At 35.8% G+C, this 17,871-nt stretch overlaps 1 protein-coding gene across 2 annotated transcripts in view; it reads right to left on the minus strand.

Annotated features, from left to right (window-relative positions):
• DLG2 (discs large MAGUK scaffold protein 2) overlaps nt 1–17,403 on the minus strand; it is a 1,549,658-nt gene extending 1,532,255 nt beyond the window's left edge. Inside the window, exon 1 of one of the 2 annotated variants that reach the window (XM_059411961.1) lies at nt 17,078–17,403. In XM_059411961.1, the coding sequence (XP_059267944.1) occupies nt 17,078–17,107 (30 nt within the window). In that variant the 5' untranslated portion in view covers nt 17,108–17,403. The remainder of the gene's footprint in view (nt 1–17,077) is intronic. The other variant, XM_059411989.1, reaches the window with a different exon arrangement.
• Between the last annotated feature and the right edge of the window lie 468 nt (nt 17,404–17,871).

Here is a 17,871-nt window from a genome sequence, read left to right on the forward strand (position 1 = left end):
GGGAAAGAATTGTTCTATGCTACACAGACAGCTGACATCTGCCTTCTTCTCATTTATCTCTACTTCACAGGGAATGCATGAACAACAGGTTGTACGGGAAATAGGTCTTTTTTTTTTTTTTTTTAAAGATTTTATTTGTTTATTTGACAGACAGAGATCACAAGTAGACAGAGAGGCAGGCAGAGAGAGAGAGAGAGAGGGAAGCAGGCTCCCTGCTGAGCAGAGAGCCCGATACGGGACTCGATCCCAGGGGGACCATGACCTGAGCCTAAGGCAGCGGCTTAACCTACTGAGCCACCCAGGCACCCCAAGGGGAAATAAGTCTTAAGAAGGAGTAGACATCAAGACAGACCTTGGCACATCCATTCCTGGTCCTATACAAAACACAAGAGGCTCAGGTCACCTGGGTGGCTCAATCGGTTAAGCATCTGCCTTCAGCTCAATCATGATCCCAGAATCAGGATGGAGTCAGTCCTGCATGGGCCTCCCTGCTCAGCAGGGAGTCTGCTTCTCCCTCTGCCCCTTACCTCTGCTTCTGCTCTCTCTCTCTCTCTCTCAAATAAATAAATCTTGTTAAAAAAAAATCCACAGGAGGCTCTCCTGAGTTAAGTCTACAGAAAAGTACTTGAGATGCCTTTCTCATCTTTTTGAAACTCTCAGGTGTTTGACAGGTGAGGAAACAGACATGAAAACATGATGTTCAAATGGTAAAACTAAGTGGTTTTTGCTCAGCTGAAATAAAATGACAAGTAATAATTTTTGTGCAAATGGGCTGCAAACTGTAAGGTACTTTATAAATGTGATGAATAATTATATTTCCAGTAATAATTATTATAAACATTAATACTTAAAAATTTGTTCTTCTTTTTAAAATGATTAGAAAACACGTTTTCTGACTTCTAGTTCATTATATGCTCCAGCACATCGAGAGTTAAGGAAATTTCCAAAAAAATTTGAAAAAAAAAAAAATACAAAACTTTCAGTATGCATCCAAATCAACAACTTCATAGATATATAAATATAGATACAAAAAACACATATACAGAAACAAAAAACAAATAAGGTGTGTATATACATACATACATAAATGTTTATATAGACACATACGTATAAATAATTTATTTGAGCAAATAAAGTTTTCATCCAGTTATTTTCCTGACTTGGCATAAGAAAAAATGTGTAATTTTGGAGTAAGTTGTTAAAGAAAAGGAGAAAATCAAATTTTGCCAGGCACAGTAGTATAGGCACAAAATGTTACATTGGTAGTCTTGTCTTAAACATCAAGACATGACAAAAATGAGATTCCAAAGAAGGAGCTATAATTTCAAAGGAAATTACCAAGAACTACTTTCAGGTCTCTGAACCCTTATCTATAATGAAGTTATAGGAGGGTTATGTGTTTGGACATTTATAAAGGTATTTATTTGCAGAGGAGTTGAGGGGGGTAAAATCTCATTTTTCTGTTAAATTACTGAATGAGGCTTCAATGGGCATACACCTAGACCTTGATATAACTTCCTTGAATTTGGGAGGCCTATATCCTGGGATCTATCTCTCACCTGAAAAATTTAACGAGTGAGAGAACGTGGCAAATTGGTCATTGCCTCAGGAGAAGTGCTTCATTTGGGCCAGCCTGCACTTTCAGAGTTTGTCAAGCAAAAAAAAAAACCCCATCTTGGAGCCACTGTGATGCCTTCCACAACCCTTTATGTAGGTTCACTGCTGGAAAACCTAGGTTCTAAAGAAATACATCATCCACATTACAGAAGATTTAGTCAGAGAGGCCCAGAAGGGAAAACTCCCCAAGATCCACAACAGTGCTCAGAAGAGACAGAGTCTGGAACCAGACTGCCTGGGTTAAAATCCCAGATCCACCATTTACTAGCTAGGTGACACTGGGCAAGTTGCTTAACCTCCCTTTGCCTCAGTTACGAAGATGAAAGGAATTACTACATATAAAGCACTTAGAACTATCCCTCTACACTATCATCACTATGTAAGTGCTAGCTATTATCTCTGTATTCGTTATTATTATCTAATTATTATTATATTCCATGTCAGTTTCAGAGAGCAAAAAACTATGATAATTCCAATCCAATAAGAACTTTCTGCTTTCTTATTTTACTTCCCTCTCATGCTCCAAAACTGGAAAGAAGAATAACCAACTAGCAAATGGAGAAGGAAAGCCCCCTGTCTTATCTGAAGATCCCATCATAGGGAAAATAAAAATCTTATATCTGGAGAAGGGTTCAGAGTTATGATTAATATTTGGAACTGGAAAATTTTCACTACTAAACTGAATCTGTATTGTGATATTAAGTGATCGTAGGACTTTCTTTTTTTTATTTTTAAGATTTTATTTATTTGTCAGAGACAGAGGGAGAGAGAGCGAGTGAGCACAGGCAGACAGAGAGGCAGGCAGAGGCAGAGGGAGAAGCAGTCAGGCTCCCTGCCGAGCAAAGAGCCCCATGTGGGACTCGATCCCAGGACCCTGGGATCATGACCTGAGCCGAAGGCAGCTGCTTAACCAACTGAGCCACCCAGGCGTCCCGATTGTAGGACTTTTAATTCCCTGCAAATAACTGGAAATTTATGGGAAGTCATGGGATCACCTGAGTTTTCATCTAGAGAACAGGGTAGGGATTTCTGACACTAATAATACTAAGGAGTATTGGGCAAAAAATAGGGTACCACTAAAGTGGCATCTATCATTACATCCCATAAGTCTTTTTTCTTCAATGTATCAATTACAGAAGCAAAACATATTCATGATTACTGTTAACCTTTTCATTCAGTTTTGGACGTAATTCCTCATAATCCTTCAATACCTGACTTCATCCCTTCCTGGGCTTCTCTTTCTACTTGCTTCTTTTTATTTGCTTGTTTCAAAGATGTTTAAAATAAGTTGGCCTAATTTGTTTCCGAGGAAGTCCTTACTAAGACTGAAGCCCTGCTGGGGAGTCATGCATTTGCCTCCTCTGGAAATGAAAATGCTGCTGACCCATTCTCTACAGAATGCTGAGAATGAGGGTTTTTTTAGTGGGCAGCGATGGCGGCGCTGAGTCACATTCATGCTTTCCAAACTCCCTTGTGACTCCAGACAAGCATTTGCCCAGGTTAGCAAAGGTGTGATCAGTGGTTAGGTAGGACATAAAAGAATTAAACACTCTAGGTTAAAATAATATTGTAACCATCTGGTTACCTGGATTAATTAACTCTGATGAGTGAGATGAGCTCTGAATTCTCAGGTTGGTGACATTTAAAGATATATTATACACGAGAGCTGCTGTTACTATTGTAACTTGACATTGCATGGTATCAATGGAGATAGGGCCCCAGGATTTACATTCAGAAGGCATTTTCTTGATTGTATAATGAAATCATATTTATGGAGCACCTATTAGATGCCAGACATTTGACATATATTGTTAGTTCATTATTTTATCACATTAACCCTGCAAGGTTGTTGAGAAGGCTGTTTAACACTATGAGGAATCCACTAGAACTGGGTTAGAATGCCAGAGTTATTTACTTTCTGGATCTGGAACTTTAGGTAAGTTTCTTAGTCTCTGTGAGTTGTGGTTTTCTCATCTATAAACTGGAGAGAGAAATACCAGTTTAAAGGATTATTATAAGGATTATATAAGATAATATATGTCCTATATTTAGCCCAGGGTCTAGTACATATTCTAACAGTATTAAGATAAATATATTTATATTATATTATGTAAATATTAATATTTATCTCATTAATCAGGGATTAATTAGCTCTTCCAAGCCTATTTTCTCACCTTTGCACATGAAGTAATATTATTTGTCTCACAAATTCACTATGAAAAATAAATGAGAAAAAGCACAAGAAAGTACTTAGCAAACATGGGGAATTTTAAAGGTAAGTTTTAAATCTAAGTTGAAAAGAATATTTGAAATACTGCAGTTTTAAGATAACTGAATTTGGGAGACAGAATTGACTAAGTAGTCTGGGATCACATTACTTGAAGTCACTGGCCTGTAAATATTTCTAAAAAAATATATTATGGTATTTTAACATTTTGTGGCAGTATGTCCTAATACTTTGCGAAACTCTGGAATTCTTTGGAAACTGAATTATTGCTATGTGAAGTTAGATACAATAGAATAAGCCTCTAAATACAAGATTTTAAAATGTGGTCTTGCAAAATACTTTAAATATCATCAAGATTTACATGTTGTCTCTGCATCCTACTGACATAACAAGACAAGACAAGAAGAATGGACTATAGTTGTGCCTTTCTCCTTGCAAGAAACAAGCTTTGGATGTTATATACTACTGCAATCAAAGAATATTCTTCATTGGCAGATCTTATCTATTTTAAACTACAAATTCTTATGGAAACAAAGTCTGTGATTTCTAAAATAAACTGCATTTTTCTTTCTGACACATTTTTAAGTTCATCTATAAAAATACATTAAAAATATATGTTTATAAAAATAAAAAATTAAAAAAATACATTCCTTGAATTATTAGCTAATAAAAAATATCTAAAATTTCAAGTCCACAAAATAAGGTCCATATTTTGAGGAAAGAAAGACCATTCAGAAACAAGATCAAAGCAATTCATTTCTATTCTCACTGCTACCATAGAGACAAAGAAAAAAAAGTGAAGAGTTTTAGCCTACTTAATTCTTCCTGAAATTTATAATTAACTACATGGGAAAGGGGACAATTACCATATTTCCAAAGAATAAAGGATTAAAAAAGTTGAGCTTTTGATAAGACATAATTACAACCTATTAAATATGCAATTCATATCAATTTGTTCTTATAATCTTCTCAAGTTTCAAAAAATGCATATACGTCAGACAGCGTTTTCTGAAAAATACACATGGAATGCCATCATTTTAAAGGCATACAGTTCTCTCTGATGGGAATTTTTTCTCAGATAATTAAAATTCTGGCAAAACTTAACACAAAGTAAAGGGGGTTGATTGATATTATTTTTGTATGTGCCTTGTCTTCCTGACACCTATGAGTATATATTTTTGGATGAATGTTAATCAAGAATTTGCAGGCTTTTGTAGATCAGGTGACATAGCCAACATCAAGTAGTCAGCCAGGAAGAACTAGCAATTAGACCTGTCCTCGACTTAAATAGAACTTCAGATGGCTGAGTAAATTACATGTGTATTACTTAAGGACAGTTTTATTTTAAAGGACTAGCAGGAAAGCACTGTAGCTTGAAATCCTAGGAGATTTATAACAAAGGACAGAGAGGAAGGATTTGTTTTGCTAAAAATATATGGTTTTATTTCTGGTGTCTTTAGCAAATGATTCTGAAAAACTTTTTATCAGCAAGAATGAAACTCTTCTTCACATATTCTAATTAAAATCATATTAGAAAATAAATAATTTATGTTATTGTGGAATAGCATAAATATAGCATGACCTTAATAAATCTCTGTGTAAAAATATAAAAGATAACACATATAACATAAAAGAGTAAGTTTTTTTTAAGAGTAAGGTTTTTTAATTAACACTTTTTGAACAATGTTTTATGCAACAACCAAAATTCTTGCTAGTGTGGATAATAAATAAATATATATATTTGTAATATATTATATATAATATTATATATCTAATATTAAATAAATAAATAAATTCATACCTTAAGATTTAATTTTTGGGTATTCTTTTTTTTTAACGTGAGTAAGTGATCTTCAAGGAGAATCTCTATTGCTGACTATATTGCTACCTGGAAAATTGGCATATTTGATTATTTTGACGTATTCTGTCTAGGTGTCTCAGGTTAATTTTCAGGAAATATTTGAAAATGCCTAAAATTTTTAACTCAGATCTTAGCCACAGAATACCATAACATCCATTTGGGACACTCTCACATAGTGCTGGTATTATCTGTGGTTAGTTGGACAAATTCCAAGTAATAATTCTTATAGTTTTTTTGTTTCCTTTTAGAGGTTACTTGGGGTAAAACCAGTCAATGAAACTGATACACTTTGTTCTCCAAAATGCAAAGCAATGTAAAAAATAAATAAATAAAATAAAACCAAAAACAAATAGCAGAATTGCTATGAACTCACATTCATTTCCTATACAAGTTTGCATCCTGAAAGCTGAGTACAACATAATGCATCCTGATTTGGGAGAAAAAAGAAAAAGAAAAATCTCTTTCAATTCTTTAATTCTTCAATTCTCTCATGGCCTAACAATTTGGGACTATAAAGTCATTTTTTAGAACTTTCTATTGTATAGCTTTCAGGCAAATTTTAATGTTTTTATAGTAAAAATATATAGTATTATAAAAATACACTGTATATTAAAAAATTGCTATACCTTTGCAATATAATTATGGTAAATATATACATGCTATAAAGTCAAATACTTTTCCCCAAAACAAGATTAAGTATCTATATATAAAGTCTCTGTGAAGTTAAATGGACATGAGTTGGCATTCTCTTCTCCATCTAAAAACCTGATCTGACTGCTTTAGCTTTTGTTTAATAAAACTAGGCTACTGACTTATATTTTTATACTTGGATTTTAGAAGTTTAAATGATGATCTTTAGAGTTGGTTTATCATAGATGTGATCCAGTTACCATTTTTCTTGGTATGTGGTGGGGACTTTCATCTCTTTTAGCCCATTTCTCTTATATTAAAATGATATTTCAAGTGTCATTTTTGGCCCAGCAGCCATTCACCAATTAAGTTCACCAAGTGACTGCCTGTCAGCTGAATAGTCTATGCAGCACAATACAAAGGTATCTTTTACATGTATGCATGTATATATTGTATGTATGCACTGTAAGGTTTACCTTATATACACCTGTGTATGTATACATAGAGATAGGTGTGTGTATAGACATATACATGTACGAGTGTGTGTAAGTTGCAGGAAGGAAGCACGTCGTTCTCTGACACTTATTCAACAACCTATCAAATGTCTGTTAAATGAAAAAATCAGTCAACACTTATGGTGTACCTTCCAGCACCATAAGTGGTTGGTTATCAATACAAGTAAGTACTCCTCCCACCCCCATCTTCAGAGTTCACATTCTAGCAAGAGGCAGACACATGTAAAAATTAATGGTACAGGGACACCTGGGTAGCTCAGTTGGTTGAGCTGCTGCCTTCGGCTCAGGTCATGATTCCAAGGTTCTGGGATCGAGTCCCACATCGGGCTCCTTGCTCGGCGGGGAGCCTGCTTCTCTCGCTGCCGCTGCCTGCCTCTCTGCCTGCTTGTGTGTACTCTCTCTCTCTCTATCTCTGGCAAATAAATAAAATCTTTAAAAAAAATTAATGGTACAACTAGATAATGGCTATCACACAGATACAGACATTGAACTGAAGACATGGAGAGTGGCTGGCTACATCTGCAAGGAAAGTAATCAAGGAAGGCCCTTATGTAGGAAAGTGCATTTAAGCTGAGTCTTAGAGGTCAGAAAGAGTCATATCAGGTAAGCATCAGCCTAGAGTTGGAGGCATTCTAGGCATAAAGTAAAGCATGTAGAAATGGGAGAAAGAAACTCAGGTTATTTGGGGAAACAAATAATGTGAGACAAATAATATGAAACAAAGTGACTATTGTTCACATTAGGAAATGAAAGATGGTGGAACCTGAGCTATAAAAGTAAGGCAGGGGTCCAAACACAGAGGGCCATGCAAACTTCATCCTGCAGGCCAATGCTTCTGAACCCTTAATGTGCAAACTGAACTAGAAAGCTTACTAAAATGCAGGTTCTGACTCAGTAGTTCGCCCATTGGGTTTGAAATTCTGCATTCCAACAAGCTCTGAAGGGATGCCACTGCAACTGATCAATAGATCACACTTTGAATAATGGGACAGTAGGAGACAGGAAACCCCTAAAGGGTTTTAACAAGAGTTACAGCATACATATGAAGTATACACACATACACACACACGTTTATGTAAATACATACAGTATATACACACATATATAAATATACGTATCTGCATGTATATTTTTTAAGGAAGGTCTCAGCAGTATGGAAAATGTATAAAGGGTAGGAGAATGGACAAAGTAAGAAGAATGAGTAAGAATTAGGACACACTGGGATTTAGGGACAAGTAAGAATCCAGATCAACTCCCACTCTTCATAACAACTGAGATAATGACATAATACCCACTGAGCAGAGAACCGAGTAGGAGAATGATTTCTGCTCAGAGGGCTCCAGAGAATGGATGTTTTCCTGGAACTTTTGACTTAAGTTTACTTAACAGGTAAATAAAATTCTAAATTTCAAAGAATTTTTTCATTTACTGTCAAACCAATTTTTCACAAAACTTGTTGTCCCCTGAAAGGTTAGTTCAAGAATTGAATTACTTACATACAAAGAAATGGATATGTGTGGGTAGATGTTTAGAATAGAGGAATTTGGAGAGAGGGCTCTTTTCAAAGGATTTTAAATCTGGTATTAATTTTGAATGCACACTGGAAGAAAAGGTTAACACATTTGGTCTCTTTCTCTCACCAGTAAATACCTATGAACCTGGGAAATAGTCAGGTTGGTCTCTTTCTCTCACCAGTAAATACCTATGAACCTGGGAAATTCCCATCACCATGACTACACCACAAAATTTGCTACTAGAGTAGTAACTGATTAATTGAATTGAGATTTTACTATGAACCTTATCCTTAAATGTCAGATTCCTCAAAAAAGAGATAACAGAAAAGGAAGATGAGAAGGAGTAAAAACATACACAAGCTATTTAGCAACCATATGTTACCTACGATTGCTATACTAAACCCTATGTGTATATTTGTACTAGCTGCTCCCTTTGTCTGGAATGCTCTTCCCCAAGATCTTCATAAAGCTGGTCCTTTCAAGTGCCCAGAACTTTTTTCAGAGAGGACATCCCTGTCTATCTAGAGTAGCCCTTGTCCCTTTGTACATTCATCCATTTTTCTACATTACATTTTTCTGCCTTTTAAATTATAGCTGTTATCATTATCTATAATTATGCTGATTGTGTGCCCATTAATGGCCAATCTCCTTGCTCTATAATGTAAGTTCTATGAGACCAGGGACCTTGTTCATTTTAGTCACTGTTGTATCTGCCCTGCTTACAATACTACCTGACATACAGTATGTACTCGGTAAATATTTGTGGAGGTAATGAATATTGCATTTAATCCTCATAACGACCCTTTGAAGTGCTTATTGTTACTTCATTTCATAAATATGGAAACTGATATTTAGGCAAATTAGGTAATTTATTCCTGACAACAGAACTAATAAGTGGTAAAGCAAGGATCTGTCTGACTCCAAAGGCTGTGCTTCCACTATGCTATGCTGTCACTCTAAGCCAAATTCAGTGGTGGATACCAACAGCTGTCCACCTGCCCAATACTCACTTCTCTGAGACACCGCGGACATGTCTGGTCAATTTGCCAAAGTCACTAAATGAGTTCTAATACATATATGAACACAGCTCTCATTTTCTCCATCATACAGTAGTAATGTTATTAGTAATAAAAGATCCCAGTTGACTCTAAGATCTCCTCCTTTCAAAAGTAATAGTCATCCTTTCCACGTACAAAGAATTTTGCATTTTTCAAATATATAAACTCATTTGATTGTGTACAATAATCCCGTGAAGGAAATATAGATAAACCAGTAGTATTACCAACATAAACTATAGAGAAAAAAAGCCTCAGTAAAGGTAAACTGAATTGACTAAGATTACTAATATAATAAATGGCAAACCCAAGTCTATGACTTCACTTTCTCAACCTTGGTCCAATACACACTCCCAAATTGCCTTTGGTGAGACATATATGAGATGGGTTTCTCAAGCAACTGTAATTATGGTAATCTCCTTTAAGAAAATCTTATCTACAAATATGCATATTAAACAAGGGGCACAAAATAAAGAGAAGTGATGAATTCTTTTTTTTTAATTTATAAAGAGTTGTGTGGTTTGTTTCTAATTTGAGCACAATAAATGTGTTTCAATATTATTTGATTTGCAAAATTTGATTTGTACTTGTTTCCTTTGCAAACCCACATTTGTCTGATAAAATAAGATTTATCTAAAGGTCTTCCAAAGGACAATCCTCTCAGACTCCTCATTCTTCACAGCACATGTGGCTTTCCTCAGTGTCAAGAAAGGACTAATGTTGTGAATAATACCCTGGTAATCAGGTTTGGCAGAGAAGGCCATTTACGTGTATTAACAAATGTATTAACAAAATGTCTGGTGTGATTCATAAAATAAAAATTTTATTTCATTCTGTAAGTTTACTTTCACAGGCTATGGCTACATGTCCAAAACACTACAAACTGTAACTAATTCTGAGTAATTTTAAATTAACCATTATGTGAATGCATTATTTTTATTTAATTAGGTGTTTAGGTAGAGAAGGAATAAAATCCAAAATATAATATCAAGAGTATGTTTTAATTAAATAATAACCTGAAGTGATTCAACTACGGGATAATGATACTGGACAGAAGTATGGATATTAGAATCATGAAGATCTGGATTCGAATCCCCACTATGAAGCTGCTCAGCTGTGTGATTATGCCAAATCTTTAAGATATGGAGGATTTTACTTTGCTGGGCTGTCTGAAACTGAATGAGTTAATTAAATTCATCAAGTTCCTTCAGGGTGCTAGAAAATGTCCCAGACATTATATACACAAAAATGAGAAAAAATAGATGTTTCTTTTCTCATGGAGCTCTGTCTCATCAAAAGGGAGACACTGAAAAAATAATCATACAAATCAGTATAGAATTATGAATTGTGACAGAAATATGGAATAATATGAGATAATGCCATGAGTATACAATCTAACTGGGGATTTTACAAAAGGGTGTGGCATGTATAGTCAGATCTGGAAGACAGGTAAGATTTAGATAGATGGACAGAGCCATCTAGACAGAGGAGTAGTGAGTGGTAGTCTCCAAAACAGGAGTATGGCTGATACTTCCGAGGAATAGAGGGAGACCAGAAAGACCAATGTGTCCATTAGTTTAAGGAAGGTCATAGAAGGTAGCATAGACATAAGTATGATCTGGTCCATGCATTTTTAAGATTCTTAGACTATAAAACTCAAGGCAGAATGATGGAAGATAAAACAGGAAAGGAATTCAGGTGCTAGGTCAAAAGAGAATTATATACTAAGGAAAGAACTTAGACAACTACTCATCTTGAGTTCAGTAGGATGCTACAGCAGGGCTATCCCATTGAACATAGGTATTAGATCAATCATTCTGGCAGCTACATAGAATACTTAAGAAAGGAAAGTTAAGCTATTATTTTAGTGGAATAAATATGTCAAAGTGTTTCCCATTATTAAAATGGTTAATCCCAGGTTACTAATAGAGCCATGGAATCTCTTCACACTGACTGGTTTTCTTACTTTCCTACATAAAAAGGCCAGATTGTATTAAATTTTCCCCACTTTCAACTGTATTTCTTCCTCTCTCTGACACTGAGTAGATTTTTCCCTGGTCCATTAAGTCCCCTCCCTGCTCCAGTATGTGGAGTCTCTATACAGTGGCCTGTCACCTTGCAGACACTTGGTTGGAATGACAGGTATCAAAATCAGAGTCACTGGCAGGATAAATATGAAAAGAGCACCAAGGAACTATAGGAAGAAGGAGACTGTAGACGCCAATAAAAAAGCAGCACACCCACCCCTACAGGCAATATGTTAAGCGTGTTATATTTATCACCTCACTGAACCCTCAAAACAAGACTGTGAGAAATTTCCAATTCATGGAAGAGAAAAACACAGTCCGGAGAAGGTCACTCTGCTAGTGAAATGTAAAGTCACTATTTTTACTAAATAGGTATAAGGATGGGCAAAGGGCAATGTGGAGAAAATAGAATGGGAAAGCTCAATTACCAGAGAAACAAACTGTGTGGAAGTCAAAGCAAATGAGGGTTTAGGATCATTGTTGATGATAAAGGGAAAATCCTATTTAAGAAAACATCTCAACTTCTGGATACTTCTAACTGGGTCCCTACCTATTTGCACACTTTGGATCTTGCTACTCACTTTGAATCCCCTAGATCCCAGCTACACTGACTTTTCTTCCCTTAAAAGTACCATTCTCTCTTTTCTCCCTCTTCTTTTTTGTCTCTCTCTTCCCTCACTTCATTATCTGTGTATCTATCATCTATCTATCTATTACATCTAGGACTTTGCTTAAAACACTTTTCCCATCCCCATTGTGCTCTCCATTGTACCTCTCAGCTTAATTGTCACTTCCCCAGAAAACTCTTTCCTGATAAAGCCCTTGCCTATCCTGTATCTATGCCCACCAGATTCTTCAGATACCCCCCTGCTCATGGCCATAATATTCTACGTTCATTCCTTTGTTACATGTTACTGTTATTTCTATAATCAGCTGTTTTCTCCATTAGACGAAAAGACTATTCATTGTATCCCTGGACCTATCAATATGTCAGGTAAGCACTGGGCACTCAATAAATAAATAGTTGCTAAATAAATAGAATGAATGAATGGGTGTGCTGCTTCCGCCATGAGATTGGACAGAACTACACACCTGCATAAATTAACAGCTTTGTCTATGAAGACAGGGCCACTCAGGTAAACCATTCATTGCCTTGGTGATTTGTTTCATTTTCTCTACATAAAGGTCCGGTGGAAAATAAAAATTATTTAACCCCCCTCCAAATTATAGTTATAAATATTGCTATGATAAATTTATTTCTAAGAATATAATATTTATTTTTTCTATTCATGTCATAAGTAATATGATGCTCAGTAGCCTTGAAAAAAATATCCTCCAAATGCCCAGCAACACTTATTTTCTTTTAGAGATTCTGAGCAACGTTAGTGTAAAAAACAGTGGGTTGGTGGAGCCAAAAAGTGATATCTTACTTACAGAAGAGACATAGTATTAACAACATCAATAAAGCATCTTTTACACTGCCTACTCCACTTTTCATTCTGCTATTTGAATTTCATTATGCACCGTAACCTGCTAATATCGTTAAACATATTAAAAATTAATAGTACCATCATTCCTCTATTACAAATTACAGCAGCTACCTTGCGTATTGTAGTCATCTTTGCAGATTTTTAAAAACTTTTTTTAATGTCTATAAGTGTGGTTAACGGACATGGGAAATGATATCATTGTATATTTTACCCACTATTACTTTTTAAGATACTTAGTGTACATAATTAATTATATTTGCAGAGATAATGCACTTTAGAATAATACTGGTTAGAGAGAGAAAAGGAAGAACCTCAAAGGTGCAATAAAATACACTCATTTGACAGGCAAGGACATTGATACCCAGATGCCTCTTGGTACACAAAGTTACAAAGTGCAGATTTACTTTGATTTTACAAAGCCGCACTTTTCTTCTGTTCTTTAATCAATACAATATACTGCTACATATACTACTACTACTATTACTTAAGAATCCCTACACAAGAAAAGAAAAATTCGACTTACTGCTTGCATTTTATCAAATTTACCCCTGAATATTCTGCTTTGCCGTCTAGAACTGTTGTCCTATTGACCAATCACCCAACAGAATGTCTCTGCCTAATGTAGTCTAACATTATCTGCCTTATACTTTAGTTATCAAAATTATTAGAACTGTTGTTTTACAATTATTCAAAACATATTTAAGAAATGCCCACTCCGGGGCCCCTGAGTAACTCAGTCACGTAAGTGTCTGCCTTCAGCTCATCTCAGGGCCCTGGGATCAAGTTTCACATCAGGCTCCCTGCACAGCAGGGAGTTTGTTTCTCCCTCTCCCTCTGCCTCTCCTCCTACCCGTGCTCTCCCTCTCGTGCTCACCCTCACTCTCTCTCTCTCAAATAAATAAAAAAAATCTTAAAAGAAAAGGAAATGCCCACTCTATAAAATGTGTTATATTAACTAGTAAATAGCATTTAATCAGTATTATTAAGATGACCTCATTTTCCTCAGTGACCACAACCAAACACAGGGATAGATTAAAGATATAAATTGTGTGCTACTCAATAAAGTGTTCTATATTGAATTCTTTCCATATACCAGGAATTGTGGTAGGTACTTTCTATTACCACAACATCACTCGCACACAGATAATACACCCTTTTCACAGATGAGGAAATCAAGGCTCAGGGAGATCAGGTTAAACAACTTGGTAAACCTTAAGCTAGTAATTGTCAGAACTACAGTTTAAGTCCAAGTCTTGCTCTAGAGTTCTACTTTTCACGCTAAGTCATGTTACTTCTTTTTCTCAGTAGTGACATCTGTGACAAAAGCGTGGAAAGTGAAACTGGACAGGAACAGTCAAATAAAAGAGATGACTCAATCTTCTTTTAAAGTGAGTTTTCTGAACATCTGAAAAGACCTTGGGATCCCTGTGGCAGAAACTCTGTTTTTGGTTGCTCTGATTATTTCCTGGCCTAAAAGATTTTACCCCAAACCTGAGGGCAAATCAGTCTGACCAGGCTAGAGTAATTAAGACAGTAAGCAACCTGAGTTTTATGGGTGAGATCTAGGATAGGATTATTTTATCAGAAGGGTTAGATTATTATGAAATGTGTCACAGTCACTTCTTTTTTGTATGTAGAAAATCTAAAAATAAAAACACTTCTCTAGTATGTCTAATAGATCCTTTTATAAGCCATTATACAGTGCTTTGTCTTGATTTGTCATAATCTCTCCTCTCATTAATCTTCTAACACCCATTCTTAGGAATGTGGAGCAGAGACATGAAGAGAAATTTACTTCCACAGTGTAATAGAAGGACATGGGTCCAAGTGGGACAGTAAGTGCCTTTCATGCCAACACAGGAAGAAAAGAGAACCAGGGGAAGTATTTATGTTTCCCTGCCAGTGAAAACTTTGACAAGGGTGATACTGAGATGCACTGTAGGTGAGGTGGAGCCCAGGACAGATCAGGATAGTTAGGAGTTCCAGTTCACACAGAGGTGCCGTAAAGGCAGACTTGAAGAAAGCATCTCGGCCAGAGCAGCTAGAAGGTAGACTCATTGCTAGAGGAGAATGAGATGGAAGTTGAGCCAAATTAGAATTAAAATTTCCAAGTTGTTGCTAAGTGTCCTATCAAAGAGTCCCAGGAAAGTGTGGCAAGGACATCCCCAGTGCACGGCCACTTGGGGAAAAATAAGAGAGTACTAATGGTAGTAGGATTTGGGTGGACAGGATTTGGGATCTGAAGCTGGCCAGGAAGGCTCTCACTCATATGGAGCTTTTAAATCAGTCATGCATTATTTACTACCATCATAATATGAATTTGTTGTAAATATGTTTGTCCTATAAAGATGATATGTGTACCACCCTAGAAATATTCATGTATATAATTCAGAAAATTCATGAATTCTCACACAGGTGTTTGTCCTGTTGAGTTGTATAATTTACATGATAAATCAAAATATTAGAATAATGACATATATGTCTGATATAGCATTTAAAGTGGAATAATAATTTTTCATTTTCCATGTGGTCATTAATACTTTGTTAAAAGAATATAAAGCACATGACATATTTTCTTAACTAGATCATGTTTTCCAAATTGAGGAAACTAAGATTTCAGTGTCCGATTTAATTGTTTAACAAATTGTTCAATGCAACAGATTATAGTTTGGGTTTGTAATTAATAACTTTTCATAACTTATTTTTAAAGTACCAATTATGTTTCACAGTACCTGCAGTTATTATGATTTGGGGATAAAAGAAACACATGTAAGTCAGACCTGACAGTAACCACTCAAGAAAATTAACACTGAGTGTAATACGTCAGTGAAAGTACAACACGTTTAAGAGACTATTTCCTTTTCTAGAAAACCTATGGAGATAAAATTTCTCACTTAGCGTTTTTGTTTTTTGTTTTTGTTTTTTAATTTATTTTAGTTTGTTCTTGATGACTTACCTGGAAAAAACTGAATTGGATGGTTGGCAACTTTTAAAAGTAAAATAAGGTATTCATGTAATTTTGAGGCTGGTCAACTAACCCCAACAGAAATTTTTAGGCTTCAGCTCTATTGACATCAATGAAGCTGCCATGTGATACTAGGTCATGTGGGAAGAGATCCATTAAGATCTTTTGAAATATAATCTGGAAAAGAACTTGGCTTGTGGCTTCAAAATTAAATAATCTTTTCTTTAGTGGTGAAAGGAGATCACAGTGGGAAATCTACACTTAATGAGTCTTATGCACTAAGCTATTGATTTTGTCATGTTTAATGGGTGTCTAATCAATGTGAGATACTAAAAGATATAGCTTAACCTAACTCATGGTGTGCCTACATGCAAAGTGAAAAAGGAAGCTGATGAATAAGTATATTTTAATTAGTTCTTTAAAAAAATAATAGTAATTTAAAATAACCAGTGTTCATGAAATTTAAATATCTTATTTTGAACTGATGACAGAATAAAATAAAATGCATTTGAAATTTCTAGATCTTTTCTATAAACCCACAGAAGCAATGCCTATTGATTTTATTCCAATCCCACTTTTATTTCTATTTCTGATAATGCAAATATTTCATTTGCTTCTAATCAAAATAGAATTGGTTCAACATTAACTATTGTGTTTGTTTGTCTGTTTATTTTAAATTAAAACCTAAGGATATTTTTTTCCTTTAAAAAAATCACTAAAATACAGAATGTCAGAATTCTCCAATCAGAAACAATACGTCAAGGCACAGTAAAGCTGATTGGCTTCTTCAAGCATAGGAGACATGGTTTTTAAATGAAAAGATAATTATCACACTCAGAAAGACTACCCTTATATGTTATGTTAAAATGATGTGTAAGCTATACTACTACTATAGATATTTTAATATTGAGCTATAGAGGCAAAAGCAAATCCTTCCCGTAAAAAACACAGGCAAATTCCCCTTTCATTTGCACAAACACACAATATCACTAAAGAAGTTGAAATCAAATAAGGATAGGACCCTCAGACCATCATGGGGAACAAAATGCCCAGCAAAGTACATTATACTAATCATTTTATCTCATGAACTGACAGCACCTACCAGAGCTGTTTAATTACAGGACCAGAATAATAATAGAAAAATGCTGCACACAACAGCCCTGTTTCCTATCCTACCTTTGTGGTGACAATGCACAGGCAATCCATCCTGGATCCCTACACAGGACTCTCAGTACATGGAAATCACACCAGCAAATCAGCAAAGGTGAGAAAAGCCTTTTGATAAATAGCACACAGAGAGAAGCAGAGCCTGGATTCTGCACAGACGGCTTTTCCAAGGGGGCCCCTCATGGGAAACTGGAGCCCTCCTCCATACAGCTCAAAGCAAGCAGGATTCTCCTAGGCACCGGAAAATCCCCTAGAAATCAGCTCCGGCAAAACTTCCCGGTGGCTTGCTGGGCTCCGCGGCTGCATGGTCCTTTAGTGGATTCGGAGATCGAAACGAGGCTCCTGAGAGTGCCCCGCACAGTTCTATGGTGGAGAGAAGTGTTACACCAGGCACCAGAGAATCACATTTCAGCGCTCGTTCTTGTTTCTGAATTCTGATCTGCTGCTTCAGTATACCCATAAGAGCTGCTTTGCCAAAGTCCCCCCTTTGCTGCCTTCGTCTTTCCTACTAACAACTCTGAGTAAGCACAACACAAAAAAACTACCCGGCCCATCTATCAAAGGGCTGTCGTTTTGCTGCCAGAACAGCAGCTTTGGATAATAAAAAGCTATTTATTATGAACATGATTCCCCGGGAGTCTAAATGACTCGAAAGATATGACTGAAAAGCTACGGTGCACGCAGTGCTGAATACATCACATCCCAACTCACTTGCAATTACAAGGGCAGCTTCTTACAAATGACTAACAGCTGGAAAAGGAAAATCGGGCCAGGGACATTAAAAACTGCAGATCTGGAGGTTT

This window comes from Mustela nigripes, chromosome 1 (genome assembly GCF_022355385.1).
Source record: "Mustela nigripes isolate SB6536 chromosome 1, MUSNIG.SB6536, whole genome shotgun sequence".
NCBI lineage: Eukaryota > Metazoa > Chordata > Mammalia > Carnivora > Mustelidae > Mustela > Mustela nigripes.